At 39.4% G+C, this 17,179-nt stretch overlaps 1 protein-coding gene across 1 annotated transcript in view; it reads left to right on the plus strand.

Moving 5' to 3' along the window:
- The first annotated feature begins 453 nt into the window (after positions 1-453).
- Positions 454-17,179, plus strand: part of Cep135 (centrosomal protein 135) — a 58,302-nt gene continuing 41,576 nt past the window's right edge. Inside the window, 9 exon segments of the mRNA NM_001246723.1 lie at positions 454-566; positions 2,087-2,277; positions 2,864-3,031; positions 3,994-4,135; positions 5,570-5,654; positions 8,961-9,089; positions 10,919-11,134; positions 13,738-13,803; positions 16,336-16,474. Coding sequence (NP_001233652.1) covers positions 454-566; positions 2,087-2,277; positions 2,864-3,031; positions 3,994-4,135; positions 5,570-5,654; positions 8,961-9,089; positions 10,919-11,134; positions 13,738-13,803; positions 16,336-16,474 — 1,249 coding nt within the window.

The following is a 17,179-nucleotide window of genomic DNA, read 5'->3' on the forward strand; positions in this document are numbered from 1 at the left end:
TGATGTTTTCACTTTTATGAGGTACTACTTATCATATGTTTCTTTTATGTTTATTGCTATTAAGGAACTTTTGTGGGTTGTGGGCACAACCCAGCATAGGGCCATTGCCTAGCATGAGCAAGATGCCTGTATGCCGTCCATATGTAAAAAAGAAGAATTTCCTTCAAGGCTCCCCTGCCTGCCTCTGGGCTTTGTTTTCTTCTAGAATGGTCATTGTTTTAACTTTTGCATTTGGGTTTGTGAAGAAATGCATGTTTAATGTAGCAATATAGAGATCATATGTAGTGGATTTAAATCAATGTTAATATTACAGAATAATGACTATCTGAAAAAGAAACAGTCATTCTTTCATATTAAAGGAATTTCTTGCTGTGAGACTAACAGCAATGTTTCAATCCTCTCTTTCAGGGCTTTAATTTTGAAAAGTGAATAAAACTGGCTTTGGGAGACAAGATGACAACAGCTGCAGAGAGGAAGTATATTAACATTAGGAAAAGGTTAGACCAGCTGGGCTACCGCCAGACTCTAACAGTGGAGAGTCTGCCTTTGGTAGAAAAACTTTTCAGGTAAAGATAAAAATACAGTTATTATAAATGTCTGTAATCCTTAATTTATATCCTGAGTTTGTGGTGACCTTCCTGCTTAAGGAAAGCAGCAAGTGGACTTTGGGGAAGTCACTGAGGCTTGTCTGTTCTCTCTTCAGTTCAAAGCCTTGTCCCCAACACACTGCATTCATGGTGCAGGACACTGGGGATTGCCATACCAACTGTGCTGTTCCGAGTCACCATTTGTGAGAGTTTCCCGAATGGAATTACACTCTGAGGTTTCTGATAGATGTCAGAGGTGCTTTTCCCTTTTCTGTCTTGTCATTTGTTTTTATCCTTTTGGACTGGTGAGGATGAAACATAGCCTTGAATGTGCTAGGCAAGTGTTCTACCATTGAGCTATACGCAACTTTCCCCATAAGTTCTGTGTCTGCCAAGCTGATCTTTAATTTCTGTTGTTCTAGCAAGGCTCTCAAATTTGTTGTTATTACTGTCACATGTTACCTTAACTGAGAGGCTGCGTAGCTCCCTCCTTCTCCAGAAGAGCTATAAGTGGGAGGTTTGAGATTGAAGTGGGTATTTAAGGTTGATTAGTAAGACTATGAGTAACGCTGGTAAAAAGCAGAGAATGGATGAAGATAACTTATGACCTTGGATATGAGCCCCCAGACCTCTCATGGTGTGGTCCCTTCGTTTCCTGACACTGTCTTCCACTCTCACCTTTGCTGTCTTCATACACTCTGCCTGTGGAGTGCCCTCCCTGTCTGTTCTTGGCCCTTGTACTTCACCATCTTGCTGTCTCACTGCCCATCATCATTGCCATCTTGGTTTGTCCTCCTTTCATTGCAAACTTCATAAGACTGATATGAACACTTATAGTTACTGTAGATTGCTCATACAGTAAGCATGGAAATGTTTAGTTTATCATGTACTATGTGCTTTTGATGATTGACTGTAGAACTTAAGTTCTTCATTAGTAAGTGCATTGTGTGTGTCTGTGTGTGTGTGTTTTCTCCTCACTAAACATTTAGTGAATGAGTAGTCTTAGAGGTAAGAGCATGATTCTGGTTTGCTGTCTTCCTGGAGCTAGTTAGTGTACAACAGATAATCAGTACATGTTTACTCAATAAAAAGCCAGTTTTTCAGGGTCCACAGACCTAGAGAATGAGCAAGAGGGGAGATTGAACTGTGATTTGGTATGGTAACTCATTTTGTTGGGAGCCTGAATTGGATCTTGCTAAACAATGGGGTTTTTTAACTAAAGGTAAAATTACCAATAAAAGTACTTTTAAAACTGGGAGAAAAAAAAAAACCAAGCAGACAATAATATAGTGTGTTTGTATCTTATAACTTAGCTTGTTTTGAGAAATTTCCGAGGACCTTTTGATACCTTGAAAAAACCTAACTGTTCATTTCTTCCTGTAGATTTGATATTATTTAACATTAACATTACAATTAAGATTTTTAGAAATGTATTTTATGTTAGTAGGAGACTAATAGAATGTTTTCTTGTGTTTGCATTTTCTGTCCTTTAACTCCAGTGATTTGGTTCATACAACAGAAAGCCTGCGGCAGAGCAGGTTGTCCTCGGCAAAGGCGGAGAAGGATAGTGCCAATTGCGATTTTGTTTTGGAACCTTATAAACTTGAGAATGTAAGGCTGAGTAGGGAGAATAATGAATTGTATCTGGAGTTGATGAAGCTAAGAGAACACTCAGACCAGCACATTAAAGGTACTTGAGGCTTTGATGATGTTTTAAATGCAGGATCCTTGTTCTCTTTGTTTTATAAGTGGGAAAGGCTAAAGTCTTGTTTTAAATACAGGAAGATGTGTTGAAGAATGCTTGAGAGTGGAAATAAGTGTGCACTCCATAGCACTATATGTAAATGGTGTTTTTGGTTTAAAATTGGCATAAAGAATATTAAATGGCAGGATGGAAGGCATTTTCATGAAACATCTATTGTTCCTATTACTGAAAAGAAAAGGAGTAGGTGAAAGCTGTTGGCACTTACTAGGCAGTGTTGAGCCAGGAAGTAGATTTCAAAGATAAAGGCTAATTATTTGGTATCTTCTCTAAATTTTATATTCAATAATTCCTTAACTTAAAGCTTGCTGGATCAAAGCCATGGTACACATTAGTCATACACAGTAATAACAAAAACATAAAGTTGCCTTTTTGGATTAGTGGGTGTGTGCAGATTCGTTAGAGGTAAGAAGTGCATTCGTTTTCATCCACCTGTGAGGCCTAGGTGGCGCCTCTCAGCTTGGTTTGGATGTCTTGATCTTTAGAGTTGTATTTTCATCTTTTTCACTTTAAGAGTTGAAAACTACACTGAAAAAGTGTTCACATGAGACAGCTGATCTGAAATTTCTGAATAACCAGTATGTTCATAAACTCCAACTCCTGGAGAGAGAGAGCAAAGCTAAAAATGAAAAAATCCAACAACTTCAAGAAAAGAATTTGCAAGCTATAGTACAAACTCCTGGTGAGTCTTCTCCTTCTCAAACCCAGTTGGCTAGCATGCTCATGAAGACAGACTTCTTTGTCCTGAGAATCTATTCTTTTACAAATTGCAGCTCTAATCTTGCCAGCTGCTGAAATAGTGAACATAGTATTTTATAGAATTCCAAGATCAACCTGTCCATTTAAAAACATGCTACCTACAAAGATAATTACGGGGTGTTCAGTACTAATTCAGATTATAGTGTGACTGTATTACAGGTGACAATCTATTATATTTTAGTTGTCCTCTTTGGAGTTTTCAGTTATGTGCTCTTTGTATGTTTTTGCAGTAATGTGTGCATATGCATATGTAGGCCAGAAGTCAACTTCTGGTTTCTTTCTCTATTGCTTTCCACCAGATTGTTTTGAGACAAGGTTTCTCACTGAACCTTGGGCTTGCCTATTAGGCTAGACAGGCTGGCCAGCAAGCCCCAAAGATCTTCCTGTCTCCACCTCCCCAGTGCTGGCATTATCGGCATGGCACCACAACTGGCTTTTTTTTTTTTTTCCCATGCTTTCTGGGGGTTGAACTCAGGTTCTCATGCTTGAATGGCAGACACTTTACCAGTTGGGCAATCGCTAGCCTCCAATTACCTGTTCTTTTGACAGTGTCTAATAAGCATGTGTATTTTAGTTCTTGCTGCCAGTGCTCCTCACCTGACAGTTGTATGATAGTGATATTGTAGCTCATGACACTGACCACCACAAGGCATGCTCAGATTTTAATCCTGCTGGAATCTGATGTAGCCGAGGGATAGTTTAAACCTGTGTGCATATGCCAAGCCTGCAGCTATAGAAAACTTGTCTTACAGACTTCTTTTGGGGTGAATATTGCAGAGGAGCCCTCTTTATAAGAGAAGGTTGACATGTGCTGTTCAGTACTTAGAAAAGTGTTCTGGTTCTCCTTGGTTTTAAGACATATAACATCTGTTTCTGCTTTTATAGGTGGCAAGAAAAGAAGCATTGCATTTAGGCGCCAGCGGATGCAAATCGATGAACCAGCCCCACCCTCTGAAGTCAGTTCATACCCAGTCCCGCAGCCAGAGGACCCATACATTGCAGACCTCCTGCAAGTGGCTGATAACAGGTGTGTTACATACTTGCTTTGCTGAGCTGGGAGTGGTGGAGGTATGCATAGTGTCCTCAAGGACTTTAGTTCAATCATCATCATCATCTTCATCTTTGTATCAAATCTTTTTCTATCTTGCCAGCCAGCTTCCAAATAATGATGAAGAAACTTCTTAATAATTCTGAAAACTCACCTATAGCTTAGGCTTGCTCCTAACTAGCTCTTATAACTTAAATTAACCCCTATTTATTTATTTATTTATTTATTTATTTTATTTTTCGAGACAGGGTTTCTCTATTGCTTTGGAGGCTGTCCTGAGAGATTTATAGGGCTTTAAGGGCAAGAGAGCAAGCTCTAGTGACACTCTAGTTAGATTCTGGGGGAGGCCTCCAAACTGTGGGGTGCATGGTGAGACAGTGTAGTTAAGGACTTTGTGGTTCATGTAGAGAATACAGAGGTGCTTCAGCCTCTCATAATATATAAAGAGCTTGGGTTGGGATCTTCTGAAGACCACATCAGTCCTTTATTCTCTCCTAATATTATGTGCCTGTGTTTATATGGCTACCTTGACCTTTTGTGTTTGCTCATCTGTTAAAGTTATGGCTAGGCTGCCAGGTAGTATTATTTAAAGAATTGTTTACACTGTAGAAGTGCCATCAATACCTATTGTCAGTCTGCTTTGGTGTGCACGTACACATTGTTTGCATACTGTCTCCTGCATTGATCTTAGAGTGTTTGCATGCATTATAATCTTATCTCTAGCCTAGATTAGTAGAGACTTTGGCTTCACTAAGTGTTCAGATGAGCTCTCTGCAACCTACTTATTGTAGCTCACAGAACATTTCTCCTCAAAGAAGACCTGCTTCAGGCTTTCCCTGTCAGACGTGGGTTATGGAAGTCATGTGGAATTCAGATGGCTTGGACAGAGTCTTGATTCCATTAGAGCTTTTAGGAAAAGCAGGCTTTGCTGGGGTCACTTGGAAAATTGCCATTTTCTCAGTTTTCTTCTCTCCAGAAGTGTAAAATAGCTCAGTAGGCAGCATGGGTTGGTTAGGGTCAGAAAACACGCACTTGTCCCTTGTTTCACTTAGTGATGTTGTGGATTTTGAACTATACCTTGAGTTTCCTGAGCCTAAAAATTGGTACCTGTACCTCAGAGTTGCTCTAAATACCCAATGGAACAGTGAGGTGATTTATTGCATGATGTATCTGGGTTTAAAATCACTTGCTTCTCAAGTGATTTTGATTTCTGCTTCTATAAAATTAGCTCTCCAAGGTGATACTGTATTTAAGCTGAGGCTCTGGGACCCTTCAGCATAGCGCTGTGTCCTCCCCCAGAAGCTGGAAGCAGGATTTTATGCAACAACAGTCACTTTCTTGCTCTGTTGTATTGTTTTGTCTCTCTTAACCAAAGTCTGTTACATATGCTAACATTGGATATACTTGTTTCAGGATTCAGGAACTTCAGGAGGAAGTCCTCCAGCTGCAAGAGAAGTTAAAAGTGATGGAAAATGGAGTGAGAGGTTACAGCAAGCAGGTAGGACTTGTTTATTCGTGTGTCTGGGTTGAGTTGTGTATGATTCGATCATGACTATAATTGTCTTATATTTGATATTTCAGATCCCTAGTTTTAAATGCAGCCTTTTTTCCCCCCAAAATGCTTGTTAGTCTAGTCAATAGGCAGAGTAGCTCTAGATAGTAGTATCTGGTCCATTCCCTCCCTTCATTAGTCACTAAGGTGAGTAGTCATTTTAGTTTTGGTTTTTCTTTTATTTGAAGTATCTATTTCCCCAAATTTAAAAAAAGAAAAAAACTTGGCCAAATAAAAATTACATTACTATGTTCATCTCAAAAATAATTTTATTTAAGAATGACAACATCCTTTTATAATTATATTTATGTTTTATCAATATTTGTTAAGAGAGCTGAGTAGATGGCTCAGTGGGTAGAGGTGCTTGTCATCAGGCCTGACTACCTGAGTTTGATCTCCAGGACCCACACAATGGAGGGAGAGAACCGACTCCCAAAAGTTGTCCTCTGACCTCCATTTATGAGGCATGTACACACACACACACACACACACACACAAAATATATATAAATAAGTTTTTTTTTTTTTGAAAAAACACAAAAGAAAGTAATTGTATTATTTTTTGAGACATAGTTTCTCTGTGTAGCTTTGTAGACCAGACTGGCCTCAAACTCCCAGAGATCCACCTGCCTCTGCCTCCCTAGTGTTGGGATTAAAGATGTGCACCACCACCGCCTGGCTCGTATTACTATTTTTGTTCATTTCTTTTTTACTGACTGTAAATCTTTGACAGTTGCTCTTCTGGGTTGCTATGTCTCAGTGTGATTCCTCTGGAAGCATTATTGCAGCATGACTGTTTCCTAAGGAGCAAGGGCTGGGCAGATGCAGTTAAATCATAACCACATCGAGCTTCATGCTCATGCTCTCTGTGTTGGTCTCTTGGCTAAACACATGCTTTATTTCCTACTGTGCTCACTGAAGTTTAAACTGGGTAACATTTTTTCATATACATGGTTGTATTTTGTTTACATGATTTTGTTTACATATAGCTCTATATGTGCCAACGTGTTGGTATAACTCTTAGTTTGTAAAGTACTTTGAAAATTATTTGGATTAGAAACAAGTTAAAGGATGCTCTAACATTGTCAAACCAAATCACACAAACAAGCAAAAACTCCTTTATGAAGGCACTTAGGAGCGTTGATTCTCAGTATGTGGGTCATGACCCCTTTGGGGTCAAATGATACTCTAATAAGGGTCATATACCAGATATTTACATTATGATTCATAAAAGTAGCAAAATTACAGTTATGAAGTAGCAATGAAAATAATTTTATGGTTGGGGTCACCACAGCATGAGGGATTGTAAGGGTAACAGCACTAGGAAGGTTGAGAACCACTACACTAAAATTATCACATTTTTTACACTGGAGTGTGGCTCAGGGGTAAAGAACTTGCCTAGTATTAGGCCCTGGATTCAGTTCTTTGCATAGCAGAAAAGGGGTGGGGGGAAGCACACATTGAATGCCATTGTTACTTTTCAGTTTGTAACCACATTTTCTGGATTACTTTATGAACAGAAACTGCCTAAACCTTGCCATTTCTCTGAAGTGGCTAAAGGGTTTGGAGGACATTCCTTGGCCTTTCTGGTAAAGTACTAGTTGGCTGCCCATTCATCTTAGTTGAGTCCTCTCTGCTATTGAGTCTTCTTTTGTTTGCATTTGCTTTTCTCAGAACGTATTCCAGGTTGTGAGGGCCAGTGGTCAGCTCAGGGATGGGCACTTACCCAGCATGCTCGAAGCCTTGAACTGAAAGCAGTAACAGCATCCCATACTTTATTATTCCCAACCTCTCCTGACGATCTATCCCCACTTTCTCAGGGTTTCTCCTTGTTTCAGTGGCCTGTTTTTATCTTTAAGTAGTAATACTTGTTCTCAGGGTCTCCTAAGACTTAATGGACAGGGGGTTGTGTAACAGTACTTTCTCATTGGGACTGCCAGCTCACAAATAATGGTACACAGACTTATTAATTATGAATGCTCAGCCTTATTTAGGCTTGTTCCTGACTAGGTCTTATAACTTGAATTAACCCATATTTTTAAATCTGTGTTCTGATATGTGGCTCATTACCTCATCTCTGTACTGCCCATTCTTCTTTCTCCTCATCTTGCTGGCGACTCCGCCTTTCTTCTTCCAAGAGTTCTCTCTGTGCCGGGAAGTCCCGCCTATACCTCCTGCTTAGGTATTGGCTATTCAGCTTTTTATTAACACCAATCACAGCAATATATCTTTACAAAGTCTGCAAATATCCCACAACAGGGTTGTTTTGGTTCAGTGCTCAATTCTTCACACTTCTCTCCAGCAATGAACTTCTTTGCATATTATGCTGAACCATTTCTGCTGCCTCTGATATTTCCCATGATTTTGTGCATTGGTGTCACTGCTCAGAACACCCCTTCTTTTGATACAGCATTGCTATAACTTGATGGACATCCTGTATTTAGCAAAGTCTTAGTGATTTCATAGGCACAGATGTAGAATGTAGAGTGGGCCACTTCATCCCTTTAAGTACTGGTGCCATCATAAACCATTTCCTTCACTCTTCTATTGAAGAAAAACTGTTATCCAGCAACTATTGGGGTGCTAGCTAGTACTCTTTGTTATGTTCTCTGTTCCTGGAAGTCAGAGTCCATTGTTTTATTCCTCCTGACATAGCTCAGTGTGTGTTCAGTAATGACTAAATTGAATCTTTGTTGTTGTTTTTCTGTTTTTTAGGGAAAACAAAAAGTGTGTGTGTGTATGCATTTTTCCAATTCTTGCATGTGAATTGGTGTCAGTTTTTGGTTAACAGTCTTCTTTTGATCATATGTAAATTCACTCTATTTTATCCTTTTTAATACTGAATTTGATAACAATTCAATTGTTCATGTTTTCCACTCATTCCTTCCTTTATTCAGTCTGGCAAGAACTGAAGTATGTCAGCATTATTCCAGTACTTTAACATGTGTATAATCTGCCAAGACATTTCTCTTCATATAAACAGTTGCCTAATTTTAGAGGAGTTAAAAAAAAAAAAAAACCTAAAGTATTCAATCAGAATCAATTCCATAAAAGCACTGATAAGAACTATGTTGATACTGTTAACTCTGGTATGTTCTGTGTTTTCACACATGTGTGGATTCCAGAATAAACTATAGCTGCTTGTGTGCATTGTTGGGACATCAGGATAGAGCATGTCTCAACAAAAGTGTGGGGTTATGGATTTGCTTCACAACCAGTTTTATCAACTGAAAGCACAACTTTATGTCCTCAGATTGAACTAAGAGAACGAGAAATAGAACGGCTGTCACATGCTTTGGATGGTGGTCGTTCCCCTGATGTGCTGTCTCTGGAGACTAGAAATAAAACCAATGAAAAGCTTATTGCTCAGCTAAATATTCAGGTAATGGCTCTTAGTGTTGTTTCACTAAGTATATAAATATCTGAGGATTTATGATTATCTGTGGGTTTATAAAAGTGATGGGTTTGCCAGGTGGTGATGGTGCACACCTTTAATCCCAGCATTCAGGAGGCAGAGGCAGGCGGATCTCTGTGAGTTCAAGACTAGCCTGGTCTACAAGAGCGAGTGCCAGGACAGCCTCCAAGCCACAGAGAAACCCTGTCTCGAAAAACCAAAAAAAAAAAAAAAAAAGGTGATGGGCTTGCTCACTGAAGTATTATTTAAATGGGAGTTGTTATTTGTTTTTTTTTAATTCGTTTTGAGACAGGGTCTCAGGATATAGCCTTGGCTGGCCTAAAACCCTCACTGTAGACCAGGCTGGCCTTGAACTTACAGAGATCCATCTGCCTCTGCCTTTCCAATTCTGGGATTAAAGGCATGCACCACCATGCTCTGGTAAGTTTCTGGTAGAGCAGAGTATGTAAAAATAAGGGGAAGCTTTCAGAAGTCAGAATGCTCAATGAAGCAGCAGGTAAGATAGGTCTAGTGTTGCAAACTTAAAAGAAGACTATAAACCCTGGGCAGTACCTTCAGGTTGCTCTTACAAAATCCATGAATAGGTGAGGCATTGTGACATACTACTGTAATCTTTCACAGGAGGGGAATAGACAGGAAGATCAGTTTCTGGCCAGCCGCAGCCCCATAGTAAATTCTAGACTTCCATGCCTTACATGAGACCCTATCTCCAAAGAACAAAATATATAAATAGAGAAAGAAAACTCAGAAGGGATATTTTTAAATATACTGACAAAGTTTATCTTTGTGTGTTGGGGAGTGCTTGATGGATCTGTATTTTTAAAACTTGATGACTATTTTATACTGTAAAAAATGATTTTAAGGTATGCATATGCTTATATATAGTACATGTTATAGGTTATATGTACTGTCTATAATATGTGTTATATGATTCACAATATTATCTACTTTGTACCTTACATATATATTGTATAGCATATATTAGCATGCAATATATTATTGATATATTAATATGGTGAGAGTGAAACTTGGTAGTAAAAGGCTTGTGTAACATGCAAGTTCCAAGTCCAATCCTCACCTCTGCCGAGATAGTAACATAAATAAAACACGCAGCTTGTGCCTGCTTGTACCATACTTTGACCTGCAGATGAAGAAGCAGAAGAGCTCTGTAAGGTGTGACACATGGACATAGAAGTTTAGCTGTGTACACAGCAGGTAGAGTTTGTTCAGAGACAGTAGAGGCAGCACTCAAATACACTGTCCAATGGAGATGTGAATCCAGACAGATAGAAAGCATTATAATTGTAAACAATGTATTTATCCCAATATATCCAAAACTTCATTTCATCAAGTCATAGTTTTACTTTCCTAAAACAACAAAAACCCAGAACTTTGAAGCCCATGCACTTTACATTTATAGAGCATCTTGGTTTAGAAACTCCATATTTCAAGTTCTCGGCAGCTACATCTAGATGCTTGTAGCTACTCTATTGGGCAGCACAAGCTAATGGCATTGTGACAGTCTTGTCAGATTTTTAGACCTCTGTTAGGAACAAGTTCACAAATTTCTTATCCTTTCCTTGTGTTTGAAAAATCAAAGCCAGAGGACAGACATATTTTCATTAAGGCACCATTGTCAGTTTGGGAAAAAAAAAAAAAGTTACACATAAAAAACAGCTGGATCTAACTTCAGTATCTTTTAAAACAGTATTTAGAACTTTTAGTTTGAAAGTTGAGAATTTCAGATAATTTCCCAATTTATATACTTTCTGACTGTGATTGTATACTGGATCCAGGTTGACTTCCTGCAACAAGCTAATAAAGAACTGGAGAAGCATATTCAAGAACTCATGGAAACCAAGGAAACGGTGACAACCGAAGTTGTGAACCTAAGTAGCAGAAATGAAAAGCTCTGCCAGGAGTTAACGGAAATCGACCAGCTAGCACAGCAGCTGGAAAGGCACAAAGAGGAAGTGCTGGAGACGGCTGACAAGGAGCTCGGGGAGGCGAAGGTGATGCTGGGTCTGCACTGTGGGAACTCATTAGCTCTGAGTGTAGTAAGCTGAGCTCAGGATCGCTCTGCTCAGCTTTTGAGTCTGCTCGGTGGGGGTGCACGTCTGCTTTTAATAATCCAAGGTTTTTTGAGTTTCTCTCATTCTTTCTTTCTTTGTTTCTTTCTTTCTTTCTTTTTTGGGGGGATGGTTTTGAGACAGGGTTTCTCTATGTAGCTTTGTAGAGCAGACTAGCCTCAAACTCATGGAGATCTGCCTGTCTCTGCCTTCAGAGTGCTGGGATTTAAGGCGTGAGCCAGCACCACCCAGCCTACTTAGTTCCTTTTTATGATCAGTGTCATATTGACCTAGAACCAAAGCATGTATGAAATGAATTTCTTTTTTTACTTCTTTGACTGTCAGGTTCAGTGTTATACTAGTCCTCCACATGGTGTTATCATTACCGTTGTTAGTAATCACTAGGTCAAAGTGGCAGGTATTTCACAGTATTTTAAAAGTAAATCTGTATTTGGAATACATCTCATTGAAATGTAATGGGAGAAAAATAAAGCCTTTAGCCAGCCCCAGCCTAGCCTAGATGATCAAAGGGCTTTTCTTCTTCTTCTTCTTCTTCTTCTTTTTTTTTTTTTTTTTTTTTTTGGTTTTTCGACAGGGTTTTCTCGCTTTTGAGCCTATCCTGGCACTCGCTCTGGAGACCAGGCTGGCCTTGAACTCACAGAGATCCGCCTGACTCTGCCTCCTGAGTCCTGGGATTAAAGGCGTGTGCCACCAACACCTGGCTAGGGCTTTTCATTTTAATCTTGAAGACATGTACTTTCAAAACATGAGTGAGATTTCTTTGAAACAGTGTGCTAAAGGCAGTTGTGAAGAAGAGAGTGAGACTAGAGAACTCATACATACCTAGGCCACAAGCAGGCTCTCAGCTCATCTCCAAGGAGCACTGTAAGTAAATTAATTAGATGCCATGCTTTAAAGGCCTGTGCAGGGAGGTGAAGCTCAGTGTGTACATGTGCCCAGGTTCTGTCTCCAGCAACACAGAACAGAGCAGAGCTGGTTGAACCCATAGCTCGATAGCATCCTTGGGAACTCTTCCTAACAAGAGTACGCAGGACCCAGTGTGAAGACCACTGTTTGCATCGCTGCATTCATGTTAGGCAATGCTAACCCCAGGGTAAGTGAACCAGAAGGAAACTGTATCAACATAATACAACTATTAATAAGAAGCCCACAGCAAACATAGTCAGTGTTGGAAAACTAAAATTGTTTATTCTGGAATCAGGAACAAGTCCAGGATACTTTTATTATTTTTGCTTAGCATAATACTGAATCAGAAGGGCTGACGCATGACTAGAAATCCCAGCATTCACAGGGAGACTGTGTTCTAGGCTAGCCTGAGGTATACTGTGAAACCATATCTTAATAAAAGTAACTAAAACAGTATTGGAAGATCTTCTCAGCAAATAGATACAAAAACAAAAGAGAATAAAATAAAGGGCATACAATTTTCAAAGAAAGAGTACATATGTGATAAGACCTAGGTTGTGAAAAACCCAAAGATTTGCACATAATGAAATAGAATAAACAAGTTCAACAAAATTGCATCTTAAACACACACACATACACCAGATAAATTATGTATATTAAGAATAAAAAATCCAACAAAGAAATTAATTAATCCTACTTGCAGCTATATCAAAAAGAATGAACTTAAGCAGTGAGGTGAAAACTTTAGATAAGATAGAACACTTGTGAAAATGAAAGAATGTGTAAGTAGAAAGGCATCCTGTGTGCATTCATTAGGAGACATGTGTTGTGAAACCACACAGTCTGTGAATTCAACTCAAGTCCTGTCAGAATGGAGTCCAGTATTTGCAAAAGAGGAAAATAGTCCTAGAGTGTAAATGGACTCTGAAGAGACCCTGTATACCCAAACAGTGGAAGAAGCAGTGGATTAAGGATGCAACCAGTTTGCAGAGTGCTTACCCACATGCATGAGGCCCTGGGCTTGATCTTCAGAACTGGGGGAAAGGTGTAGGGTGTGTAGTTCATATAGTTTTATTTCTGCTTTTCTGGTTTTAGTGTATTACTACAGTCTATGTCTTCCCTCTCTTGCTCTACTCCCTTTTGTACATCCTGTGCTTTTTATATGCAATAAATTGAACGTGGCCCCGCATGGCCTGTTGACACATCCCACAGATGTTAACTCAATGCAACACAAGATTGCTGTTGGATCGCAGTATTTCAAGGGCATTTTGCTCTCTCAGTTGTAGTGTAAGAGATCCAAGTTGGTAAAAGCAGACCAAGAGCAGTGAGGAGGATGGTTAGGAAATGACCACCATCATTTCCCAAAGCTGAGGCCTAAGAAGGGAGAGTTGAAGTGGTTCTCTATTTGATAAGTGAGTCACACAGGCGTTCAGGGCACCACAGTATTAAACAGAACCTCATCTCAGCTTCACTCTCTCTTCACTGAAGCCGAGCATTAGACTAGAGTCTCAGACCTTACTGATAGACAGAGTGCAAATCAGCTGGTCTTCTTCCTTATGCCATAGTAATGTACAGTCTTAGGGTCCTAGATGCTCACCTAACAAGCTTTTTATTCCTAGAAAGAGATTCAAAGAAACCTCTGTGAAATGCGGAACCTTGAGGAAAAAATGTCAAAACTTCAACTGGTAAGTTGATGTCACACTGTTGTCAATGTTTCCAGATTGGGACTGATGCCTAATTGTGTAAATTAGTCTATTGGCAAACAATGTGTATGGATAATATTCAGGCTTTTTAATGAGCTGTGTGGTTTTAGCACAGCCATGGAATTGTTCACCCATCACTGCTAATCCCTAACATCATCACCCTGGAAAGAAACCATACACCCACCAGCAGTCACCCATTACCTTCTGCTTAGCCCTGGATAGCCACTCGCCTACCTTCGGGTTCTAGAGTTCTCTTTCTGACTATTTTGTATAAATGCATCATGTATTGTGTGACCTTTTGCATCAGGCTTCTTTTACTTGGTGTTTGTTTGTTTGTTTGTTTGTTTTTTAAGGTTTGTGAGGTCATAGCATGAATGGGAACTCCATTCCTTTCAATAGCTGAGTGGTAAATATTCCACAGTATGATTATACAATTTCATAGTTTTATCATTCTCTAATCTTTCCTAGCATAGGTTTATAGCTAACATGGAAAATATGAGACCCTGGTAGTAATTCTGTATTCCTCTAACTGCTTTATGGCTTGGCAGTTTACTAATAATAGACAAAAAAGTTGTATTTATTTGTTGTTATTAAAAGTACTCATTCTTTTAATTGTTTTGTGTAACTCAAGCTGTTTTCCTAGTCATCATGCATGTCCCTATAGAATTGGTGACAAAGACAGGCTTCATCCCAAGAGACCCCTCAAGAGACAGGGACTTAGTGTAAAATTAGGAGAATGCCTTACAGGCTAAAACTATCAGTCACTCAGAGGTGGAGGCCTCTCTTCCTTGTGATAGCCTATGTTGGAAGGATTTCCTGTAAGGTTAGAAGCAGAGACCAACAGTAACTTGCATCTCTTCATTATATATTATGTCTACACTGCTGTATCCTGGTGACATGCTGTTTCTATGGTATAGTAGACTGTATTCACTATGTGTGGATTTTTGTACACATAGTATCAACAGCCCATGATAGTGGCTTCATGATTGACAGACTTTTAAGGAGAAAAGGTCATTTGGACTCACTGGCTGCATTTTAAATAACAGCAAGATTTGTAAAAGATGACTATTATAAACAAGAAATTTCACCCTATGCATCTTTGAAGCAGTGTGCTAAAGGCATTTTGAGGGGGAGAGTGAGCATAGAGAACTCACACATACACATGTGTGCAAGAGGCTTTACTGCTGTTCACTATTTTCTGCACACTGACAGTGCTGGGGATGGTTGACAATGCTTGTCTCAGATCTATGATAATTGATAGCTAATGTTCACTGTGCACTTGCCACAGCAGAAACAGTGACTATGTCACTGGGTCTGTACTGTTGTGATCTTTAAACATAGGCATTGATAAATTGTGTTGTACACATACATATTCATTTAGAGAAGTAGGACAATATACCAAACAAATGAGTAGCAAATAAAATGAAAGGGTTCTGCCTTCCACAAAAGAGCAGTGTTAGCATTTATCATTATGGGTTTCATGATATGTTTGGTTTATGTGTGGTTTTTTTGTTTGTTTGTTTGTTTGTTTGGGGTTTTTTTTTGCTTTCCTTTTGCTAATTTTTTTACATGTAATATATTTTGATATTTTTCTCCCCTAGCTCCTCCCACACCCTCCCTCCCTCCCTACCCATCTTTCATATCTCTCTCTCTTTCTCACTCTGTCTCTCCCTCTTTCTATCCCTCTCTCCAAAACAAAACAAAAGCAAATGTCAAAACAAAAGAAAACCCAGTAAGACAAAAAAATACCAAAACAAAGCAAAAAGTGCACACAAAAAACATGGAGTCTGTTTTGTCTGGCCAACTGGGCATGGGGCCTGCCCTGTAGTGTGGTTGATATACAAAGAAGCACTTCATTGGAGAATACTGATTTTCCCTTTCCCAGTAGGTATCAATTGCAGATAGCTTCTTGATTAGGGGTAGGAGACTGTGTCCATTTTCCCTTCTCTGCTGGGACCACATCTGGCCATGAACCTGAGCTGACCTGTGTATGATGCTAGTCTCTGTGAGTTCATTTGTGCATCAGTCCTGTTGTCTTGAAGACACTGTCTCCTTATAGTCATCTACCATCTCTGGCTCTTACAGTCTTTCTGGATACTCTTCCACATAGAACCCTGATCCTTGAGGGGAGGGTTTGATGAAGACATGCCATTTAGAACTGACTGCACTAAAGTCTCTCACTCTTTGCACATTGCTCAATTATGGGTCTCAGTGTTAGTTCCCATCTACTACGAGAAGAAACATCTCTGATGAGAGTTAAATGTGGCAATGATCAGAGTCCCAGCCCATTGTGTAAACTGTGAGTCCTTGGTAGAGGGCTTAAAAGAATGTGCATGTGCACACATACACACACACACACACACACACACACACACACACACACACACACACACGAATTGCTATTATATGTCTGTATATATACATATGCTTATAAAAGTATTCATTTCATCTATAAGCATTATAAATGTTTAATAAAGTTATTAGAATACTTAATTATAGAATTACCATTTTTAGGAATTAGACTTATGCCATAAGGAAAAGGAGAGACTGAATGGCGAGCTCCTTCTAAAATCAGACCTGGAAACTGTTGTTCATCAGCTTGAAGAAGAAAAGTACAGACTTAGCAAAAAGTTGGAAAGCTTTGTAGTCACAGGTAAGATGCTAAGATGCCAAATGTAAGTTTAAAAATGATTTGCTCTCTCTATGGTATTGCTATTAGTAGTCATGCATTCATTTAATAACCATGGGGTGAGCACTTGCTGTGAACCAGAAATGATGCTAGACAGTGTGGGCATGGTAGGAACCCCTCCCTGTGTTATAACTGGTTGCCACAGGAGAGGCTTCTGGAATGTTTACAATGGAAGTGTTTGCTTCTTTGAGGTAGCCTGAGAAGACCATTCTGAAATGGCAGACATTAAGTACAGAGTCTTTAAGGGAATGCCATTATATTCCCTTAAAATCCGTGCTTGTGTCTGTTTGATCACCCCCTACTCCGAGCTCCTCACTCTATTCCAGGCAGCTTCTGTCCCCACCTTACCAGCAGAACTGCCCTTCAACGTGTCTGGACAGGACACTGAATGCAGCCGGTGCTCTTCTCTTGTTAGCTTGTTTCTTTTTTAACATTTACTGCAGCTGCTCATTCCTTCTTGCTTTCCCATTTTTCTGACCTCTCTAGTCATTCCTTCTTGGGATGAAATGGCCAGTTCATAACTTTTCTAATTTTATGGATTAGCCAGTTGCATCTAGTAAATTGTGCATCTGCTGAGTGAATGAAGGGGAAGATGGCAGCATCAAATCCATCATGAAAATGACTCTTACATCACTGTCCTGAATGTCAGTTCCACAGGCTAAACTCTGT

The sequence above is a fragment of the Cricetulus griseus genome (assembly GCF_003668045.3).
Source record: "Cricetulus griseus strain 17A/GY chromosome 1 unlocalized genomic scaffold, alternate assembly CriGri-PICRH-1.0 chr1_1, whole genome shotgun sequence".
NCBI lineage: Eukaryota > Metazoa > Chordata > Mammalia > Rodentia > Cricetidae > Cricetulus > Cricetulus griseus.